This window comes from Mytilus californianus, unplaced genomic scaffold (assembly GCF_021869535.1).
Source record: "Mytilus californianus isolate M0D057914Y unplaced genomic scaffold, xbMytCali1.0.p SCAF_13, whole genome shotgun sequence".
Taxonomy (NCBI): Eukaryota; Metazoa; Mollusca; class Bivalvia; order Mytilida; family Mytilidae; genus Mytilus; species Mytilus californianus.
This window is the reverse complement of record NW_026262615.1, coordinates 39,700,856-39,724,244: the sequence shown is the minus strand read 5'-3', so window position 1 is coordinate 39,724,244 and position 23,389 is coordinate 39,700,856. Positions and strand designations below refer to the sequence as shown.

Genomic DNA, 23,389 nt, shown 5'->3' with positions numbered 1-23,389 from the left:
ATTTTATCTTTCCCTTTGTGATATGGAACCTTGTAGTACAATTTCATAAAGATCCATTCACTTACACACAAGTTATTGTCATGAAACTAAAAAATGCTTGTTTTTTGCCCCTTTTTTGGTCCCTAATTCCTAATATTTTGAGGCAATTACCCCAAAATCAATCCCAGCATTCCCTGTGTGATATGGAACCTTGTGATACAATGTCAGATAGATCCATACACTAACACACAAGTTATGTGTGGAAGTTACAAAAATGCTTATTTTTGGCCCCTTTTTTGCCCCTAATTCCTTAACTGTTGATACCATAACCCCCAAAATCAATCCCAACCTTCCTTTTGTGGTATTGAACCTTATGGTTAAATTTCATAGAGATGCATTCACTTAAACTAAAGTTAGAGTGTGAAAACCAATATGTCTTCAGACGACGACGCCAACGTCATACCAATATACGACCACAAAATTTTTTTGCGGTCGTATAAAAATTACCTCTTGGAATTGTAGTCATATGTTTACACTATAAAAAATCTACATGTAATATCAACATTTATTAATGAGAAAGAAAATTACTGTCACATTCTATTGGATTTTGACATGAAAATTTGTGAAATAAAAGTAATTTTGAGTTTCTGTATGAAAATTTCCTGCCTATTCTTTCTTTTCAAAATATATTTTGGTTTTAAATTCTAGTGTTTATATTTCATCATCATAGATGTAGTTTGTCACCTGCCTGGAATTATTATTTTTTCATTGTATTTGATCGTCAAACCCGGAATTACCCTTATCCGCTTCGGAATAACGATCCTGTATTGTAACTGGCTTCATTTCCGGTGTATGGCACCCATTGTCTTTCAGTGTTGTTTTTGTCAGTCAGATACGATTTTACTCGGATTTACACATTACTTGTTGGCGATTTTCGGTTTAAAGCTAGCAGTTGAACAAAATGAACATGACTGTCATGAATAATAAAGATGTAAATAAATTTTGAGATCGTTTGGAAATTTTGGTTAAAAAGGTCGGCAAAGTTAATTTTTATTTTCTTTCAAATCGAAGGTCTGTCAGGCGTAGCTAGCAACCAAAACGAAAGTCCAATTGCAATAGTGGAAGGTCGCGGACCTCGGACCACCGCTAATTTGAACCCCTGGGTACATAACACTACAGAGAGACAACTCTGTAAAAATCAGCTGAACGTTTTAATCATGTTCTATTGTTAAGGAAATATTAAGCTTCTCAATGATCAAAATAAGTGTGTCAAACCTCTATATATCCAATGAATTGTTTCCGATAGTGTGGTTCAAGTTTTTTGAAATTTTGAAATTTTGATCAAAGGATCAAAGTAATTACTTTGTCAAGTTGTTTGGTACCACCTTAATGTAAAATAAAGACTGCCCATTTTGCCTGTATCTCTTATCTACATCTATATGTGTAGAATGTACTTACGTTCTCTGATCTGGGGGTAGATAGTATTGACCTCTCACAGCCTTCTTCTCGGATCTACTCATTCTGAAACATAAATGGATGTTACAACAAAGTTTACCTGACTTCATATTCTGTTGATTCATTCTTTTTTGTGGGTATAGCTGTATCACGAATTTAAGTGTTCAACGAGGTACAAAATTCCTATTGGTTTATATGCAGACTTTGGCACAACAGTAAAAATCAAGTAACCACCAAAATACAAATTTTCGTCAATCTACGAAAATTAATAAATGCAAACATAAATGAGTCAATAGTAATTGGTACCATGCAATGATAGACATTTGCATTGGTGCTTAACAATGGCAGAATTCAGGGGGCATAGAAGGGGTACTTCCCCTTATTGATATCCTCAAACAAATTTTTGCCTTTCTACACTCGCTGTAATTTTTATCGTTCGGGACAGTTAGGCTTCCCATGTCTCGAAAACCCTGGATCCCCCTGAAGAAAACAGTCTTCATGCTTAGCCACAGGCCATGCAGCCCAGGCTTGTAAAATTACTTTCGGGCCTGTAAAAATCATCTCTACTGGCCAACAGAATCTAACTAAATTTTTTCAAAAATTGAGATCTGGGCCTGTAGATTTAAAAGTTTATCATGAAGACTGAGAAAGTCACCTTTATTACTGTTCTTCAAATGGTAACTGCAAGAAGTTCATTAATGAGTTAAGGGTCTGCCTTAATTAAGCCTAGAATATGAATATGGTTCATATTTACCATCAGTGCATCACATGATCATTGAGTCCATAACAAGCATTATACCTAAAGGTCAAATGCTTTCAGCTTGATTATCTTTGTAACCCTTTTATCTTGTAAATCAAAAATTATGTCGAGGCAAAACACAATACCTTCTTTAACATTCAAAGTGTGAGTTTTAATTTGTAACTAAATTGTACCTTTGGAAATGAAAACGATTCCTACAAGTTTTGACCTCCAAAAACTGGATACATTTTTTTATATAGAGCATAAAAAATACTAAAACAGACCAGAAATATATTGGAATTATAAATGTGCTGAAAATTGAAAACTAATTAAGCTTACCCAGACAGATCTTTGTATTCCATTTTAGCAAAGTATGCTGGATCTACTCCAATTCTGGGATTATCCGGTATTTCTAAATTACAGAATAAATATAGGATCTATATCAATTTAACTGTTTTAGCAATGCATTCATAACACTAATTAGGTTTAATGATACTGTATACTATACATATTTTTGGTAAAGAAAGTGTCTCATGTACATGTATTAAACTATTTGTACATTAGAGGTGATTATTTGCAACAAAAAATACATACAGTTATTGGACAAAAGTGAGTTCCGACTCAAAAAATGTCCTATCATTTAAACTAAAATAATTTTTATTTTTTTCCAAAAAATTATTACCAAGTAACTTTATGAGCAATTTTTATAAAATAAGTACCATAAGATGTAGAAATGTTTAAAATTTATTTGTTTATTTGGCCATAATATTATTCAGGTTCACTTTTATTTTTTGACGAGATGAACACCAAAAAATATTTCTGGAAAATTTTGCTATGCATTCTAACCAAAATAAAATCGTAAAAATTTGCATTTCAACTCATCAGAAAATGAAAGCGATCAAGAAAATTATGGCCAAATATAAACAATAAAACTTCAGACATTTCTGAATCTTGTGGTATTTATTTAATATAAAATGGTCATGTAGTTACTTGGTAATATTTTTCTGAAAAATATCGAATTTAGTTGAAATGAAAAGACATTTTTTTGAATGGGAGCTCACTTTTGTCCATAACTAATATAAGTATTTAGCGGTTAGAGAAACTAGATATCTGGATGATATGAACATCCTGGTCTGTAAATTAGAGGGACTCTGTAATGAACTGTGAAAATGAGGTCAATGAACATATATGAGAGAGAAACTTAAGGTTTTAAACAATATTTATACCATAAGGAACAGTGCAAGATACCCCCATTACAGTACTGCTAAGTTTTCATGAAGTAAATGCGTGAGATTTACCGTTCCTACTCGCTTATTAGTCGGAAAATTGGGAGTAAAATTCATAATCCAGAGAGGGGGGCCGACTAATAGACGAGATCTAGCGACCAGAGGAAAAATCCAAGCTTGAGAAAAGTGGTCAGGAGTGAATTTTCTGGTCAAAACTACGTTTTTGATTGCCAAACCTACATAAATCAATAAATAAAAAGTTTTTGTTGAAAATAAATGACTTCAATACTGTCTTTGTGTTTTATTTGTTCTTTGGTAAACATTTTCTGCAAATTCGTGTTGAAATTCTACTGTTTCCGGTTTGTGTATTGATTTTCATGGTCACATGGTTTTCCTATAAACCCAAAAGAAGAGCCAAGAACCAAAAATAAAAAGGAGATAACAATGTACCAAATATGTGAAAGGATGTTTTCAGCGGAGTTATTGTGTCATTATGTGATATCATGATATCAATTCAATGCTTATAAATCATATAATAATCAAAAAATAATTTTAAGATTCATTCCCAAAATCAAAATATTATTCATTATAGTGTCTCAGGTAAACAAAAATTACAAAATTGATTGACAAGCCAATATAATCCATTGATAACCCCAATTAAGAGACAAAGAGTTGTATTCACTAAAGGTGTGAAAACTATCAGTGATAGGTAAACAGATGACACTAATGAGTTGGAGTTAGTTATTTTAATATATTGATTAGCTTCACTTAATTTTTTTAATCCTTTAATCATCACAATATAATAAGAATTATGAAGTGTACATGCTCATTTAACACCGAGTTATATATGCTGTGAAAAATATTTTCATCAAGTGTTGATTGACTTTAAATTTTTCAGGTTCAAATTGGTTTATATTCGCTTTTCTCAAACAATAGGTTGTTAGTCATACCCTACAAAATCATTGATGCATTACGTAAACAACACATGGCTAATCTAACATTTGAACAGTGAACAAAACAAGAGAAATGAATACATCTTTATTATTAACAGCAATATAAATTATCATGATGAGCATCAACTAAATTCAAACCAAACAAACATTAATGCAGAAATGAATATTATTCCTGGATTTGCATTGGTTTTACCGGCGTTCAGTTACTGTCAGCTGAAAAAAAAATGCCCAAATTTTGTCCGACTTATACGAGGGTCAAGACTAAATCCTTAGAATTTGGAGCTGAAAAGGGACCCCGACTTATAGTAGGATCGACTATTAGGCGAGTATCTACGGTAGCCAAAATTGTAAAGATCAAAGAGAAAAACAGTAGATCAAAGGAAATTGATGCCAAATAAGCATGAAAATGAGTAGGTCTCATGATAATTGCTCGAGACGGCTGCCATTATGCTCCATAGGATAATACATTACTTGTTCTTGTTCATATTCTATCAATATCTGGGTTTTGTTTTGCTTTACAATTAAATAATTTGTTCAATCTTGAGAACCATGAACATTGCAAAAGAAATAATTTAAAACCCTGAAGTTGATCTAATGATAACAATGCTGTTTTTTGTGGTGTCACTGTTCTTTTCTTCTATTATTCTTGTTTTTCTTACCTTCATCCCAGTTTTCAGCAGACCTAGGTCTACTCTGGTCTTCATACTTAGGGAGATCTGTACAACCTTTGAAATGTTTCCCTCCCTCATGGTTCTTTGACAGCTCTGAAAATTATAAAAAGAGATTGTTTGTTTGCTAAATGTCAAGGGCAAATATTGCATTAATCTTCAGGACAACAGCATTAATTAACAACAGATCTAACAAGTGTAGGATCCACAAAAGTGGGCCGAGTAATATCATTAAACACAAAAACAGCATAATTAACAAAATTGTGTTTGAAGTGATTCAGAGATGTTTTTATGACACTCTGTACATGTGCTTCGGTCATAAAATTTTCCGAGTACAATTATCATATTCAGACTCGGAATTAAATCAATAAAAATAATAAAAATCTTGAGTAAAGGTTAGCACTTTATGACTGAGAGCCTGTTATAAATATAGATATTGTGATACGATATTTATTCACTCGAGACAGTTAAATATTTAAAATTTAACTGTCGAGAGTGGATAAATATCGTATTACATGAGATTTGGTGGTGGAATCTGTTTCTCTAATGATTTTCAAACAATACGCAGGCAAATTTATTAATTCTTTTCGAATGATCTGCAAAAAGATGTGTTCTTTCTATGCGACGTCATCAGGCATGGCCGCCTTTTTTCATGCCGTCACAATAGGAAATTCAGAGGAAAGCAAGAAAATTCGACGTCATAATCGGATTTTAACCAATGAAGAACTGAGATCAAACGAACCACACGTTGATTAAGTATTTTTTATACAATGGGTGCAGAAATGGATAAATTGACGAAGAATTAGAGAATAAATATTATTACATTGGTTGCAATGAATTACATTGATTTCCCAGTGAAATAAAAACTGATAATTTCACATGTGAAATAAACATGGTTATTTCACTCCTCTGAAATCATATAACAATAGGCGTTGTCAAGACGTCAATATCGTCGGATCAAAAAAAATTGTGAATGCGTAGAAAAAGATATAGTTCCTTACATTTTCTACTTTAATTTCATAAATAGCCATTTGCCAATGTAATAAAAAGAATAACTAATCAAAGAACTCAAATAGAGAAAAATATTCAACTTGTGACTGAACAACACTGATAATTAACCCATGCGCTACGCGCATTCATGAATTAATGTGTTGTTCAGTCACGCGTTGAATATTTTTTCTCTATTTGAATTCTTCGATTAGTTATTCTATAATTAACCATGTTCACAGCTTGATAGTTTTAGGTGAAATAAAATTCAACTCCTGTATTTTGAAGTTGAACAGTTATATGTCAGACAAAACCACTTTTCAAACAATGTATCTCATCATATAACAATGTTGTGTACTCTTAATATTGTAAATTCAATAATTTCTGTGATGTTTAAACATTTGTTAAACAGTTTTTAATTTTGCAAAAATAAATACCTGCATTTAAATTTTGATAGCATTATTTGTATGTTGCATTTCTTGAAATAGCAATTATTGACCTTGCATTTTTGTCTTTTCTACAAAAATCACAACTTTGAATTAACTCAATGTACATTTCATTATCAAAAGTTTAACATGTGTGCAATTTCATCTAGCATTACATTATAGCAATATTAAATACAAAAGTAATAGTAATGGCAGTTAAAATTTGAAAAAAAGACAGGACAGAAGTTTTGAGTAAAAAAAAAAAGGCAGGAAGAGCAACTTGGCAAAAAAAAAGGCTGGATGACAATTTATGTGAAAGAGTCAGGATAAGCTAATAAAAAAAAAAAGCAGGACCGAAAAGTGTGAAAAATAAAAAGGCAGGACAGAGATTACAGCTAAAAAAAAATTGCAGGACAAAATTTTTCATCCTAGCCCCCCCCCCCCCCCCCCGAAAAAAATCAAATGGTAGCTCCCTAAATTGTTCTGATTGATTTTTAGATTGAGCAGCAATGATATACTAACCATAACTGAGTATAGGTTCTAGCATGGCCTTGTCGGGACAGTTAGCTATGTGGTATCTTATATCCCGCTTGGGCATCACATGTCTGGCATTGAAAGGACATGTGGCAAATTCTATCCCTGTGAAATTCTGAAAAAAAAACATCAAAATATAGTCTAAATATAACCACTTGGGCTGTTTTCTGCTCTTTGGTTGCTACAATGTATTTTTCTGCTCTTTAGTCTCTTTGACACATTCCCCATTTTCATTCTCAATTTTTACATATGATAATCATTATATAGACAAACAAGAATGCATGCACTGTCTTGCTAAGCATGTACTCATTATTTATTCAACGTATCTGAAAATAAAAAGTATTTATACGACAGATCCAAAAAGTGCTCTCTTTTCAACTCACCATTGTCAAGCTGCTAACCAAATATGAAATCATTCTGTTCACAAGTTTCTTAGAAAAGAGTGAAGAATATATATACTTGTTTATAAACAGACACTGAGACACAGTATTGTATTATAGCCCACATTATAAACAGACACTGAGACACAGTATTGTATTATAGCCCACATTATAAACAGACACCGAGACACAGTATTGTATTATAGCCCACATTATAAACAGACACTGAGACACAGTATTGTATTATAGCCCACATTATAAACAGACACTGAGACACAGTATTGTATTATAGCCCACATTATAAACAGACACCGAGACACAGTATTGTATTATAGCCCACATTATAAATAGATACTGAGACACAGTATTGTATTATAGCCCACATTATAAACAGACACCGAGACACAGTATTGTATTATAGCCCACATTATAAACAGACACTGAGTCACAGTATTGTATTATAGCCCACATTATAAACAGACACCGAGACACAGTATTGTATTATAGCCCACATTATAAACAGACACTGAGACACAGTATTGTATTATAGCCCACATTATAAAAAGACACTGAGACACAGTATTGTATTATAGCCCACATTATAAACAGACACCGAGACACAGTATTGTATTATAGCCCACATTATAAACAGACACCGAGACACAGTATTGTATTATAGCCCACATTATAAACAGACACCGAGACACAGTATTGTATTATAGCCCACATTATAAACAGACACCGAGACACAGTATTGTATTATAGCCCACATTATAAACAGACACCGAGACACAGTATTGTATTATAGCCCACATTATAAACAGACACCGAGACACAGTATTGTATTATAGCCCACATTATAAACAGACACCGAGACACAGTATTGTATTATAGCCCACATTATAAACAGACACCGAGACACAGTATTGTATTATAGCCCACATTATAAACAGACACCGAGACACAGTATTGTATTACATGTATAGCCCACATAATAAACAGACACCGAGACACAGTATTGTATTATAGCCCACATTATAAACAGACACCGAGACACAGTATTGTATTATAGCCCACATTATAAACAGACACCGAGACACAGTATTGTATTATAACCCACATTATAAACAGACACCGAGACACAGTATTGTATTATAGCCCACATTATAAACAGACACCGAGACACAGTATTGTATTATAGCCCACATTATAAACAGACACTGAGACACAGTATTGTATTATAGCCCACATTATAAACAGACACCGAGACACAGTATTGTATTATAGCCCACATTATAAACAGACACCGAGACACAGTATTGTATTATAGCCCACATTATAAACAGACACTGAGACACAGTATTGTATTATAGCCCACATTATAAACAGACACCGAGACACAGTATTGTATTATAGCCCACATTATAAACAGAATCTACATTATGTATAATTGCTATGTCTGGCTTTCTGTTGTAGCCGAGATAAAAATCACTCTCACAGTTTGCTTACCATAATTAAGATCAAGACCAAATATCTCAGCAGAAGCTGAGTAATGTGGAACTTTTGAGTTATGGAGAGGTGAACGGACAGACTAGATAATTGCAGTATACAACTCTCAAACATGACACATAGATCTCAACTTTTAAAACTTCCATAAGCAGTGATCTCTCTACATCCCCCGATTTTATTTTATTTTTTTTTTGAGGGGGTGGAAGGGGAGTATTACTGGTGTACCATTTACTGTGTCACTTCATAGGCCATTTACTGTTATTCATAAATGCAATTTACATATTTTATTTTAACATTTAACATTTAGTTGGTTTTTTGGTTGTTATACATAACAGCAGCTGACTGAGCAGCTTTCAAAATACTTCATCTAACAGATTTTGGTATAATTAGTGCTGGTAGGGAAACCCTAACCACAACTACAGTAAAAGTTTAAACCAACTTATTTTTCGGGAGCGATTAATTTTTGCGACTTTCACAAGTAGAAAAATAACACGAATATAAATCATCATGAATATATAAAACTTGGATCTTTCCTTATTAAACTACATCAAGTAATTAAGAAAATTGTGAAATTAAATAGCCGCAAAGTGGACTAGAAAGGGTAGAATGCGAAATAAAGTATCTGCAAAAATATAGTTGGTTTACAGTATTTCTATGCCCCCGCCGTAGCGGAGGGGGCATTAAGTTTTACCGTGTTTATTTACGCCTTACCCTTCTACATTTTATCAAATGGTACTGCAAGCGCTTGGCTGGCATTTCGTGGTTTTTGTCTAAAGGACACACAATAATCTGCTCTGGATCTAGTGTACTATAGGAGGCCATTCTAAAATATACAATAAACAGTACACAAAGTGATTCAGTTTTAAAAATCGGTAAACGGACAGAAAGTCACAGGACATAAAGTCACAAATTTGATAGGACAAAAAGTCACAAATAATTTGTTGACAATTGTTTGAATATATAAGAAAAAGATATTGAAATATTTTCTTTTTAATGCATATATTCATTTTTAAGTTAGGAAATTGTTCATAAGCCTTGATAAATGAAAATTTATTAAATTTTAATCATGCAAAGGATATATTTCTTGGCACAATGAAGCCATTTAAGTACCAATCCACTTTGACATTTTGTTTTCATAACAATTATTTGATCATTATTGATATTTATTGAATAAATTTTAATTACAAAGTTGCTTCATATATAATAGTTCAAGAAAATCAAAAATTTTATTTTCTAAATTAGTGTTTTCTTGTTTAAAGAAAAATAATCTCAAAACTCAATTGTGACTTTATGCCTGTGACTTTTTGTCGTGTGACTTTCTGTCCTACATTCTTAAAAATCATTCTTGCTGGTCACCTGTTGTATGATTTACAATGAGGGTGATTACTTAATTTACTGGTGACTGAATCATGTGTTTTACACTTTGATTTACAAGACTGTCATCATATATAGTTACATTGTATCTATGATATTATTACAATTACACAAAGCTGAAAAGGTGAATCCTCTTGATAGACATGATAGAGCAAATTGCTACCCCAAGAAAACCTTTGTGCTCGATCGTCCTTTCAGCATGTTCAGCTATGTGTTATATTTGATTTATTATACTTCAATGTTCTGCTATCATTGTCTTTTAAATTTTAAATAATGAATTACGATTTGATGTACAACCATCTGTATTTTAAGAAAGCAGGGTTTCACATAAACGGCTGTCTGTTTTCTTGGGACAAGAGAAAGTCATCATTGAGCAAGTAACAGCTTCAGTGTCCAATGGCCATGTATATATATTAAAAGTTAGAAAAGGTGAAAAATACAGATCTAGTCTAACTTACTTCTTTTTTTCCAAAACATATATATCATTTTCAACCAGTTTGACAATGTTGAAAAATTTACTTGTTTTTGATTATATAATTTTCCTTTTCTAAAGACATTTAAAAAATACTGCCCAACAGGAACAGGATAATGCACATGATGCACAAGCGCAATATTTACAACAAAAGAGTTAACTAATTTGGGCTCACTTGTAGATAAAGTCTACACTTTATCTACACTTGTAGATACTGTGGATTCATTAATATTTGATGGATACCAATTTTCGTGAATTTCTTGGGTACAAGGAAACCACGAATTTAAATGTTCAATGAATTTCAAATTTGCTGTATGATTATATGCAGACTTTTAGAAAACCACGAAATCAAATATCCACAAATATGCAAGTTTTCCTCAATTCACGAAAATTGGTACCCACGAAAATAAATGAATCCACAGTACACTTTTGGTATTTAGCTGAATTTTGTTGCAGAATGACCTTAGACAGGGTTTAAGCTAGGATTTTAAGAGCTTTAGTCACTTTTGCGCGAGATCTCGCCAACCTTATTTGGGGTAACAGCAATGGACCAAGGATGTATATTACTACATGTAGCTATACATCTTTGTCAGACTTTGAAGGACTAAGGCATTTACTAGGCAGTTACATGTATTGCACGATTTGACTGATGTGACACTTAAATATGAAGATTAGGATATAAGATCTGGAAATCTAGTTCACTATTTCATTTCAGAGGACATTCATGATCAACAAAAGTTGGGTTCCATTTTTTTCAAAACCAGGAATCACAGCATAAAAGAACTTGTAGTTGTAAGACTATTTCACTGCATAATCATTATCCTTATAAAAACATTTAAATCAATAATTGGAATTCATTTCTATAAAGTTGGAGCCAAGGAGTTGTACAATGACTGTAAACTGTAAATTAATCAAGAATTGATCCATTTACTTTCAATTTTCAAATGAAATGAAAACGGTAAATGACAAGTAGATAATAAATTCAGAATGAATCCAGATTCATCTACGGATTTGTTCATGTTTAAAAAAGGCAGGAAATTATCATCTTTTAAATCAAATTTGCTTTAGTAAGAACTAAATTTGTCTCTCTCGTTTAATTTGATACTAAATTATTTCGTTTTTATGTTTTAGTGTCAATAAATTCATAAAAATACTTTCATCCATGCACAGTATATCGTAAAGGAAGCAAAGTTCTGTTTGACTCGTGAAAACATTTCTGAACGTTTTGACTAAAGTTCTATCTTTTAAATCGAAATTGTCGAAAGTTTTTGATGAAAAGTTATATCAAATATGTTCATATGACGAAACTACGACTAACGAACTGCAAATTGTGATCATTTGAGAAATATTGAAATTAAAAAGAGAACTGTCCAGGGGATTACAATTTTGTTCAAATGACGAATCTGTGACAAATGAACTGCAAATTTTGGTCGTTTGAGAAACATTAGCAGGGGCGTAGCTGCTGTTAGGCACTTCAGGCCTACACATTATTTTTTCACAATTTTTTTTTTATTAGAAAAAATAATAAACAATGTTATCTGTAGATGCATGTGAAGTCGTCAAAGCTCTTTAATTATCGAATGTCATTTGTACACTAGTCTATCATCCTTAGTGAATCAGTGGAGTATTGGAACTGTATGTCATTATATTTCACCTTATATATGGAAACTATAAACTAGAACTTTGGTTCAGATCATTTCACTTCTATCAACAAATACTTGAATAAACCTCAACTTAGATAAATGATTTTTTTTTTATTAGTTGTTGTTCACAGTTGGCCCAAGTTCAATCCGATGCCTAGGGTAGAGAGAATGTCACGCTCTTTGCACGTTAAGAAACTTGCATCAACTCTTTGAGAGGTTCGTAGGTGGTCTACTGAAAGGCAAATTTCTGTTCCTATCCAATAAAGTTGAATAAACCCTCATTTTCCAATACATGGCATTTCCAAATTTCCAGACCTTCATCCTGGACGACCCCTATTTGTTTTAGTCCTGGACATGCATGAACTATTTGCTACTGGACCTTTTAGCAATCAATCAACTAGGTGTCGGTAACTTCGAGTACTCTCAGATTTATGTGTAATGACCATAACTATTCAGATTCCTAAGCAGGTAGGGAATTTGCAGTACAGGATATAAGGAAATATGAATTTCTTGAATTTTGTTAGATAGTATGAACAGAACAGAACTTCTGCATGACGTTTCAACTGTGTGTGTATTTGTTTGTGTGGCTGGGGGAGGGTGAAGTTTTAAGAATCAAAAGATGAATGGTCGATGCGGTCCAAAAGTTAGTACTATTATGAAGTAATCTCAGTGTTTTCATGCCTATTTTTTTTAATGTAGGATCCTCAATATTTTCTATCAATTGACGTATATATATATCAATTATACTCAATCAGAAACAGTTGTGCTGCTTAATAAAGGGCTACGCTGATCCACGATGGGCAATGCATATTGGAAATATTGATTTTTTTTATATTTCCTATTGTACTGCCGGTTAATTCATCAGTCAGATATAATTGTAGAATTATGTTTATTTTTTCGACATTTTTTCATGTATATTATCATGATAAAATGACCAGTAAATTTGATGTTTTCTAGTAGACAAAATTTTGCAACTAAAATGCTGAAAACCGTTTTCCGTCAGGGCGGGGGGCTTCCTCCTCCTGAACCATCTACCAGGGCCTGCTGGGGCCCCCTGCCGCAATTTGTGCCTACAGTTTAGTGGATACCTAGCATCGCCCCTGATTAAAATTGAAATGCAGACTGACTGATTTACCATGTTTACTGGGGAAAATAATTATGATGGTCAATAATGAGATTCATTAATAATTAACAAATTAGTGACTCATCCGATGGCGAAAGCGAATTACCTGCAATCACAACCTGTTGTAAATGTTAATTAGCTGAGGGTCATAAACTTGTCAGAAACATGACGAAAGGTAGATTTATAATATTCATGCGAAAATATTTTTACACTTTCCAAATTTAAGTGATGAAATTGATTTTAAATACTGTCGTCATTTTGAAAACCTTTTCGTAAATGATGAGCACTAGCAAAATCACTGCCTTAGATCAGCTCTGAATAACCTTCTGACGTCAAGCAACAATCACTTTTTAATTTGTCTATGACATCAAGTTTTTTTAAATTGAAAGGTCAATTTTACTGGTATTTGTACCAATTTAAGTCATGATAGATAAATTTGCATACAAGTGTTACCTAAGGTCTATACACATTATTGTTATTTAGTAATCTGTGCTGGTTAACCCCGAGAATCTGCGCCGGTTGAACTATTGACGTCATACAACAATCACTTTTCCATTATGGTGTCAGATATTTTCTATTTTGACATCAAAATTTTACAGGAACCTTAGAGATATATTCCAGTATAAATGGCGGACAAATAGCCATAAGGTGTATTGATTTATCGCTGTATAATTGAGTTTCTTACTGGTATTGACCACAGGGACTCTGTTAGCAGATTAAAATTTGTTTATCAATGTTTTTCAAATCTGTTTTCGTATTTGACTATTTCTTGTCTTTTTGTATAACATTATTAAATTATGTTTTTTTTAAAAGTAATAATTTTAGGCATCAAAATCGGGGTGCCTATAAAGTGCGAAAAGAAACGAAAAGAAACAAAACGAAACCAACATAAAATGAAACGAAACGAATTCAAATAACGAAACAACATCAAATTACGGATCACTTTAATTATTTTTTTTTTAATCCAAGTGCTGGCTGGACAGATAATTTGTTTTACCTAAATCAGGGCCAGGATATTTTTTCTAAAAAAGACCCCCCCCCTTTCCCCAATAAAGTCAAATGGTCCGTGTCTAATCGTGTCTGTCTAGTATAACATATAGAGTTCATAATCAAATATTATATATTGTGTTTAAATTCCTAAACCACAGCTTGTTAACAATTACGCTGAATTTCACCGTTTTTTTCCCCAATTTTAAAAGAAATTGTATCAAACTAGACAATACTATTTATAAATATAATCGGCTTAATATTCAATTTGACTGATTTAAATTTTATTTCTATTACGTTTCGTTTCTTTTCGTTGGTTCCTATTTCGTTTCGTTTTATGTTGATTTCGTTTCATTTTGTTTCTTTTCGTTTCGTTTATTTTCGTTTCTATTTCTTTTCGCACTTTATAGGCACCCTCAAAATCGCTGAAAAGATTTTCTCTTTTCCAAACACCACTCATTGAACTTTTACATGGTTTAGTCAATATCAAAACTAATGTTTATGTGTTAGTTTTTGAGAGATATGGGCGTTGGTTTGTTAAAGTTTGAATGCATTGCCCAAGAAAAAAGCAAAGGGGTTACCTCCCGACGGAGGTACCAAATTGAAGCGCCAACCGTTATAATTTGTAAATGGTTGGCAGATATTATACAAATATCAATTATAAAGTCAAAGTAATAAAACTGTTTTGAAGTCCAAACTTTGGATAATCAAGAAATAATATTTGTTTAAATAAATAAAAGCAGCTTTATATGTTTTAAAAGAGGATAATTTCGATACTTCAATGAGCGTAAACAACGTGGTGTAAACGGGAGCGTCTTTTTACCACAGAATACCACAGAACACCAAAAATATACCACAGAACTTCGAAATATAAATACTTCAGACATTATATTATTGTTATTGTTAATTCTTTTTATAATTTGACATTTAATTTTTCTATTTAGGGTCGAATCACTATCGCTACGCCCCAAACTGAATTGGCCTATTACTGGGTCTATACCAAAAACACCTACCGGTATTAATTAAAACAATTGTAATTCTGGGGTATTTATCGTTGTAGTTGTCATTTTTGTTTAATTTTATGTTAAGAGTTGTTACAATATGAATAAGTACATGTATATTATTAAATATTGAATAATAGTCCATGAAGCCCATGTTATTATATCGTGCCCTTCAGTCATATGACGATTTTAGAAAAGAATTATTTGATGACGACATACATTTTAATAGTGATTTCTAGACATAATTTCATAATTTCATAGAAATTGATCCAATATCCACCCATTTAGGTGCGAATCAATATACATATGGATTTAAACGAATATTAATGAACCATAAATTTCATAATTATTTCATGTGAGATAAACCTGTAATCATTACTTATTAAATTATATAGAATCGACATTAAACTTTTGTCTTTTATCAAATGATTACTTAAATACCTAAACTCTACTTTTGCTTTTACTTCGATTGTTGATATATTGCAAATTAATGACAGTAAATCAATAAACCTGGGAATATTATATCCCTAGATTTGTTTATTTATTGCCTACTGCGTATCCACGATTGATCTAGATAGCAATTATAGATACTAACCAAAACAATGATGAAAAGGACACACCCCTTGTGGTCATTACAAAATTAAAAACATCCAATGAGAATAGTGATACAGAATCATATTTAAGTATATGAAATAATACAAAATAACATTCTTAACAAATGCAAAAAGAAAAACATGGGAAAACATAGAAGACTTAATAAAAACAAGAAAAAGTCTAAAAACATTGAAAAATTCAAAGCTGTCAAAAATAAAATAAAATTACATAAACAAGAAATCAAGCTGAAAATTGCAAAACAATTTGTGCTGAACCTATCATCAAAAACATTATCACAACCAGAAACACTAGTTCTTGCTAAAGGACTAAACTTTGTTCCAACAACAAAAACATCCATAAAACAAATAATGAAAGATTTTAAAAAAACTGAAAGGAATTTGAGACTCTCATACTTTTTCCTTGAAAATCCAAATATACAAAGTAAAATTCATCCCTTCAAGGAGAAATCTAAATTTTCGGTGCCGGCGTTTGCCGATAACCCTATTGAAAAATATATTTTCTATACGAAAATGGAATTATCTAAATATATCCCTAAAACACAATTTAACCTTTCACTACAAGAAAGGAACTGCCTGAAGAATCTAAAACACGATGAAAATATCATCATTCATAAAGCTGATAAAAACAATGTAACAGTTATTCAAAATATTTCCGACTACCTGAAAGAAGGTGAAAAACAATTGAATGACAACATACATTATGAACAAATCCAAGAGATAAATCTTAAAAACACTCAGAAAAAAGTATATGAAGTAATTTACAAAATGAAAGAAGAAAACTGTATTGATGAAATATCTTTCAAATACATTAAAAATGAACAAAATTATATAAAAACACCTTTTGCATACTTCCTCCCTAAAATTCACAAACTGGACAGTGAAGTTTTACAAAACATTGAAAACGAGAATAATCAAATAACAAATATAAATGTCCCTGGTAGACCAATGATATCACAGTGTAATGGACCACTTGAAAGGTTAGGGAGATATTTAGATTATTTCTTACTTCCCTTAGTGAAAACACAAAAAACATACATTTCTGATACAGGTGACTTAATCAGAAATATTGAAAACTGCACATTTGATAATAATGTACTACTTGTTACATATGATATAACATCACTGTATACCAATCTCAGATTTGAAGAAATCACAGAAGCCTTACAAAAAGCGCTTGGTGAACATGAAAAAATTGAATCTTCTATAACAAAACCTACCAACAAATTTTTGATTGAAATAACAAAACTCATCCTTTCCAATAATGAATTTACCTTTTATGGAAATTCATATCGACAAATCATTGGAGCATCAATGGGAGCAACAGCTTCCCCTGAAATATGTGACATTGCTATTTACAATCACATAAACTCAATCCTTAAAAACTCTCCAATCTCTGAAAAAATTATTTTTCATAAAAGAATGAGAGATGACGGACTACTGATGATAAAAGCAAAAGAGTCTGAAATTGATTTTCTGTTTGAAAATGCAAATAAACAACATGACCTGCTAAAGTTCACTTATGAATGCAATAATCATTCCATAAAATTTCTAGACCTTGAAATCTTCAAGGGCGAACGCTTCAAAAATACTGGTGTTTTAGACCTGAAATGTTTTACAAAGAAAACCGAAAAATTCCAATATCTTCATAAAAACTCAAACCACCCCATGTCAAACTTTAAATCCTTTATTAAAGGCGAAGGCATTCGTATACTTAGAAACACCAATACTGACAGTGAATTTCAAACCAGAAAAAATCTCTTTATTGAAAAACTATTAATTAGAGGATATCAACTGAAATTGGTAGAACAAATTCTATCAAAAATCAAATTCCAAGACAGACAAGATAAATTAAAGAAAAAGAACAAAGTTGAAAATAAATATAATATATCATTCATTACAAATTATCATCCTCAAGCAGAAAAACTTCAAAAAGTATTCAGGAAATACTGGCATCTTATTAAAACGGATTCTACAATAGGTGCTAAATTTCATAAAAACCTATCAATAGGATTCAAAAGAAACAGAAACATTGGTGAATTAGTTAAACGAACTATAAAATCATTTATCTAAACCTCACAGTTCCTACTAAACATTTAACTGTGCGGAACTAATTAATGACCATCATGTAAACAACACATGTAAACTGATATTCTTATGAGGACAAGTTTGTACTATGAAACGCGTAATTAATTCAACATTGGTTGAAAAAGTTCAGAAAACCAAAATAAAAATAAAACAAATTTAAAAGTGTAATTATTAAAAACACAATTCAAAAACTATTTAAAAAATTAAAAAAAATTTAAAAAAAAAAAAAAAATTAAAGATTAAAACTTTGATAAATTAAAGAAAAAATAGTAATAATAAAAAAGAAATAAATGAAAAAACAAAACAAAAACAATAGGGGTGGTCTCTGATGAAGGTTTCCCTGGAATAAAAACATTTCCGAAATAACCCGAAACATTGCGTACATAGCACAGTATCAATGTAAGGCCAGAGATATGATTCGCACCTAAATGGGTGGATATTGGATCAATTTCTATGAAATTATGTCTTTTGATGATAAACAGAAATTAGTGTTTTTATTTGCAGATGTTAATATGATTCGTAGCTGTGCCAAAGCCTTTTGTTAAAACTTTTTGTATATATCTTCTACTATTACTATTTTCAAACTGCACATTGATGAAAACTAACTCGTTAGGTTTGATTGATATTTACCTGAAGTTAATTAGCATTATGTTTTGACAATCTAATCTGATGATACCCTTGTTTATTCAACTATTCCTTCTATTCCTATATGGATTTCTTACAAATAACCCACATACAAAATTTTGGTGTCTTCCCATTTATCCAACTTTTTAAAATAAGGTATTCTCATTTAGCCAACTTTTTATTTTTGTTAATTATTGGGTTGTTTAGTAATAATAAGGTGTCTTTCTAAAATTTGACAGCAAATTTGTTCCTGTATGTTTTTATATTATTCAAAAAATATATATAAAATAGGCGATAATGATTACCAAATTAAACATTGTTCGTGTTCAGCATATTTCCTGTCACACTTATCAGAGAAAGCACGCTCCTACCTAGACCCACTACCAACACTCTATGACATTGAAATAATACAGTTCTGGTGCAGGGAATGGGACAAAGACACCAGGCAGATTTTAGAAAAGATGGAACTTTTTACGCTAGTCGATTACTTTTTAAGCAGCTTTACACAATACATGCACCAAATCATTTGGTCAGAAGAACAAAAAAAAAAAAAATGAACGAAGAGGATCTATTACACCAAAAAAAGGAGGAATAAACCATTTAATTGAATTGGGAGAACAAACTTAATCTTAAAAGTGTAACTGGCGCCAGGAAAATTCATCATGTCAACTTTTTTTTTTAGAAAAAAGCATTTTTTTATAGAAAAACATTTATTTATAGAAAATCATTTTTTTTTATAGAAAAACTTTTTTTTTACAATACATTGTTTTTAAAAGATTTTTATGAAATATAGTTTAGTATCTCTACCTAATAACAAAAAAAGTTATGATCATTAAAGAAATGTATATCTCATCCGGTCAATCGTCCTGTCATTAGTGTAGCCCGAATTATAAAAATAATATAATTCTGTATTATTAGTTTTGCATTTTGTAAAGTAATTCAATGTTCTGTGGTATATTTTAGTAGTTTTATTGTATTTTGTGTAGTTCTGTGGTATATTTTGGGTGTTCTGTGGTATTCTGTGGTGTTCTGTGGTAAAAAGACGCTCCGGGTGTAAACAGACATTTTTGTGTGTCCAAATGTTATGACAAAGCCAAAGGCAATGCCAATGGTTAAAAACATCGTTCTATGATGTCTCTAATGGTGTCTTAGCTATGGGACTCTGGCAAAATGTTTGAAGCAAATGAAACTGTATACCTTTGATTTAAAAGTGTCCTATCGTTTTCGCAGAGTACACGGATTTATGATCACAGCCACAGGTACGCTTTGAGTTTCGCGGTATTGGCGTCTAATTCTAAAAATAGAAAGCACCTGCCTTACAACCATTCGTCACAACTCGGCCGATTCCGTACCTTCATAGAAGGAGAGTGGCGGATTCACCCGAGGATTGCCGATTGGCCTTACAACGATTGGTAGTACCCGTCAGAAGCCAGAAAACAGTAAAATCACAAAAATACTGAACTCCGAGGAAAATTCAATCGGAAATTCCCTAATCACATGGCAAAATCAAATGACAAAACACATCAAACGAATGGACAACAACTGTTAGAAGCGATTAAAAGAAACACCCAAAATTACCAATGCTACGCAACGGTCTTAATTTCTAATATGCACTTTGGTCATATTGAAAGTCATCGTTGTTTGAAAAAAATAACCCAATTTAATCATGATGTTCAAGTTGACTTTAAAAAAGTAGTCCAATTTTCAGTAAAATATGAAAAATAATTTAAAAAAAAAATATTTTCCTAATTTTGCTCTGGATACTCTTTTGATAATAAAATACTAGATTACTAGATAGGTTCTCATAGGCGAATCCGGGGGGGGGGGGGGGGGGGGGGGATGGGGGGCTGGGGGCCCAGGCCCCCCCTTTTGTGGAAAAAATTTGGTTGATTAGATAGGGAATCACTGGAGCATGACTGGAGCGAGCCCCCCTTAGGTCAGTCAGCAGGCCCCCCCCTTATGAAAAGTTCTGGATCTGCCACTGGTTCTGTCCAAGTTTCGGAAATTCCATGAAATTTTGACAAAGATATTGATGTTAGAAAATTAAGACAGAATGTAAGATTGCTGTATGTCGCTTCCACAACAACATCATGTTGCATGCAGGGTGGACGAAAAAGCAACGGTCTGATTTTTTCTACACACAACACGGGGGTAACTTCCTATTATTGGGTATACAGGGATGTGCCAAAAATATGGCTAATAATTTCGTGAGATAAAAAAAAATGACCCTCCTGTTTATTATGACATCCTTAACATAATATTAAAATGCATTTATTTTTGATAACTGTATATTTATTTGGGGTATGATCTACATATCTACATATATCATATAAATATGTTATTAATGGTCAATTAATATATTAAATCAATTCATGTATAAACACTTAAGGGTAAATGTATATTCATGAATTATGAGGGATGATATATATATATAGATTTTAAGTGCTTATATATTCAATCTTGTAAGAATAGGTCATTCTTTCATAAATATTTATATAACCGTTATAGTTACTGAGTTTCAGTCAATGTTATGTTATATTAAAATGGGTACGTTTTTTGAAGCAAAAATGACACACCCCATAAGTACCAACAAAATATCGAAGTTACCTCCCCCATCACTTAGCGTCCCGAGTCGTCGTCTGTTGTCGTAAACGTTTAAAAAGATCTATAAAACTCCTGGGCAAAATGTTTCAAAAATGTTTAATCCCGCCTCATTCTTTATGTGTCTGTCCCAAGTCAGAAGCCTGTAGTTCAGAGGTTGTCGTTGGTTCATGTCTGTCATATCTGTTTTTCGAAAAGTGTTTGTTATGAATTAGGTCGTTAGTTTTCTCAGTTGAATTGTTTCACACCACATCTCCTTATTTTCATCTTGCAATAATTCTTTTGAGGGGTCAAAAAGCGATCCTTTTCAAGGTAAACAGTCAATCAATATGCAGTGTACTTGTGCAATTACAATTTTTATATTGCAATCATGATTCCTTCATTGAGATATAAACAGAAGGCAGAGACATGTATATATGTCTCTGCAGAAGGCAAGCTTGAGATTTTTTACAACTAAGTCGAAGCTCTGCAATCTGCTTGTTTTTCATAAAAAACTTTTGCGATTTGAAGTCTGGTTAACAATTGTCAAGGTCACTGTTCAAAAAGACTCTCCAAATATTAACTTGAGTTTTCTGTAATTGGTTTCTGTATTTTAAGAAATGGTAACTAAATTCAAATTTTATTTCTTTCTGATATCACTGCAACCCAAATCCCTCTAACAATTGAATGGATTTCAGTCACACTTTAATCACTTCTTTTCTATGTTGCATAGTATGTAGTAATATTTGAGGTATAACACAAGTTCTGGCTTTATCCTGATTTTTATAGTTTGGCATCAAGCTTTATATTATGGGCTTCAGGCTCTTGGCTTCACTAAAGGGATCCAAGCTCCACAGGTCAAGATCCAGACCCAAAGTAAATGGGCTCCAGGCTTCAGGCTCAAAATGAAATGTAGAGACTGTTTTAATACCTTATAATATGAAACTGGTCTTAATCAACCCCCTTGGAACATTTTGATAAGATAATATTGGTTTTGGGTTTATGCACCTTATATCATTAAGTATGTTCCCTACTCTGTTTCAAAATAACAAGCTTTTTAAAAGACTGTTATAAATTATTAGTATATAAATAAAGACACTAAATTAAATGCTCCGCTGGGGCGCAGCTTGATACGACCGCAAAGGTCGAACCCTGAACAGTTGGGGCAAGTATGGACACAACATCCAAGCTTGATACAGCACTGAATTTGGATTGTAATTAAATATTTGACACAGCATAGGTTTCTGACACAGAATGAAAGTGGTCTAAGAACTTAAAATTTTTTAATTTACCTATTCAAACCATATCATTATTATTTGCTTTTATATATAAATCAGAAATAATCAATTTAAAATGGAAAATTTTAAAGAAAAAAAATGAAAAAAAAATCCCCCCCCCACCAATTTTTTGAACCCCCTTATAATTCATCAACCCCAAACTCAATCCCAGCTTTCCCTTTGTGGTATGGTACCTTGCAGTAAAATTTCAGAGAGATCCATACACTTGAACACAAGTTATTGTCTGGAAACTAGAAAAATGCTTGTTTTTTGGCCCCAAATTCCTAAACGTTTAGGGCAATTACCCCCAAACTCAAACCCAGCTTTCCCTTTGTGATATGGAACCTTGCAGTACAATTTCATAAAGATCCATACACTTACACACAAGTTATTGTCCTGAAACTAGAAAAATGCTTATTTTTGGCCCCTTATTCCTAAAATTTTTGGGCAATTACCCCCAAACTCAATTCCAGCTTTCCCTTTGTGATATGGAACATTGTAGTACAATTTCAAAAAGATCCATACACTTACACACAAGTTATTGTCCTGAAACTAGAAAAATGCTTATTTTTGGCCCCTTATTCCTAAACTTTTTGGGCAATTACCCCCAAACTCAATTCCAGCTTTCCCTTTGTGATATGGAACATTGTAGTACAATTTCATAAAGATCCATACACTTACACACAAGTTATTGTCATGAAACTAGAAAAATGCTTGTTTTTTGCCCCTTTTTGGCCCCTAATTCCTAAAATTT

At 32.1% G+C, this 23,389-nt stretch overlaps 1 protein-coding gene across 5 annotated transcripts in view; it reads right to left on the bottom strand.

Annotated features, from left to right (window-relative positions):
- The window catches only part of LOC127723646 (gametocyte-specific factor 1 homolog), a 29,657-nt gene extending 9,609 nt beyond the window's left edge, over positions 1-20,048 (bottom strand). For 3 of the 5 annotated variants that reach the window (XR_007992166.1, XM_052230368.1, XM_052230369.1), the window contains exons 1-5: positions 9,567-9,842; positions 6,955-7,081; positions 5,012-5,116; positions 2,513-2,585; positions 1,438-1,500 (exon numbers count right to left, since the gene is read on the bottom strand). Coding sequence is in view for 2 of the 5 variants with exons in the window: in XM_052230368.1 (XP_052086328.1) it covers positions 1,438-1,500; positions 2,513-2,585; positions 5,012-5,116; positions 6,955-7,081; positions 9,567-9,677 (479 nt within the window). In the remaining 3 variants the exon portion in view is untranslated. Of the gene's footprint in view, positions 1-1,437; positions 1,501-2,512; positions 2,586-5,011; positions 5,117-6,954; positions 7,082-8,855; positions 8,969-9,566; positions 9,843-19,975 lie in introns of those variants that run through there. The other 2 variants (XR_007992167.1, XR_007992168.1) reach the window with 2 other exon arrangements.
- Between the last annotated feature and the right edge of the window lie 3,341 nt (positions 20,049-23,389).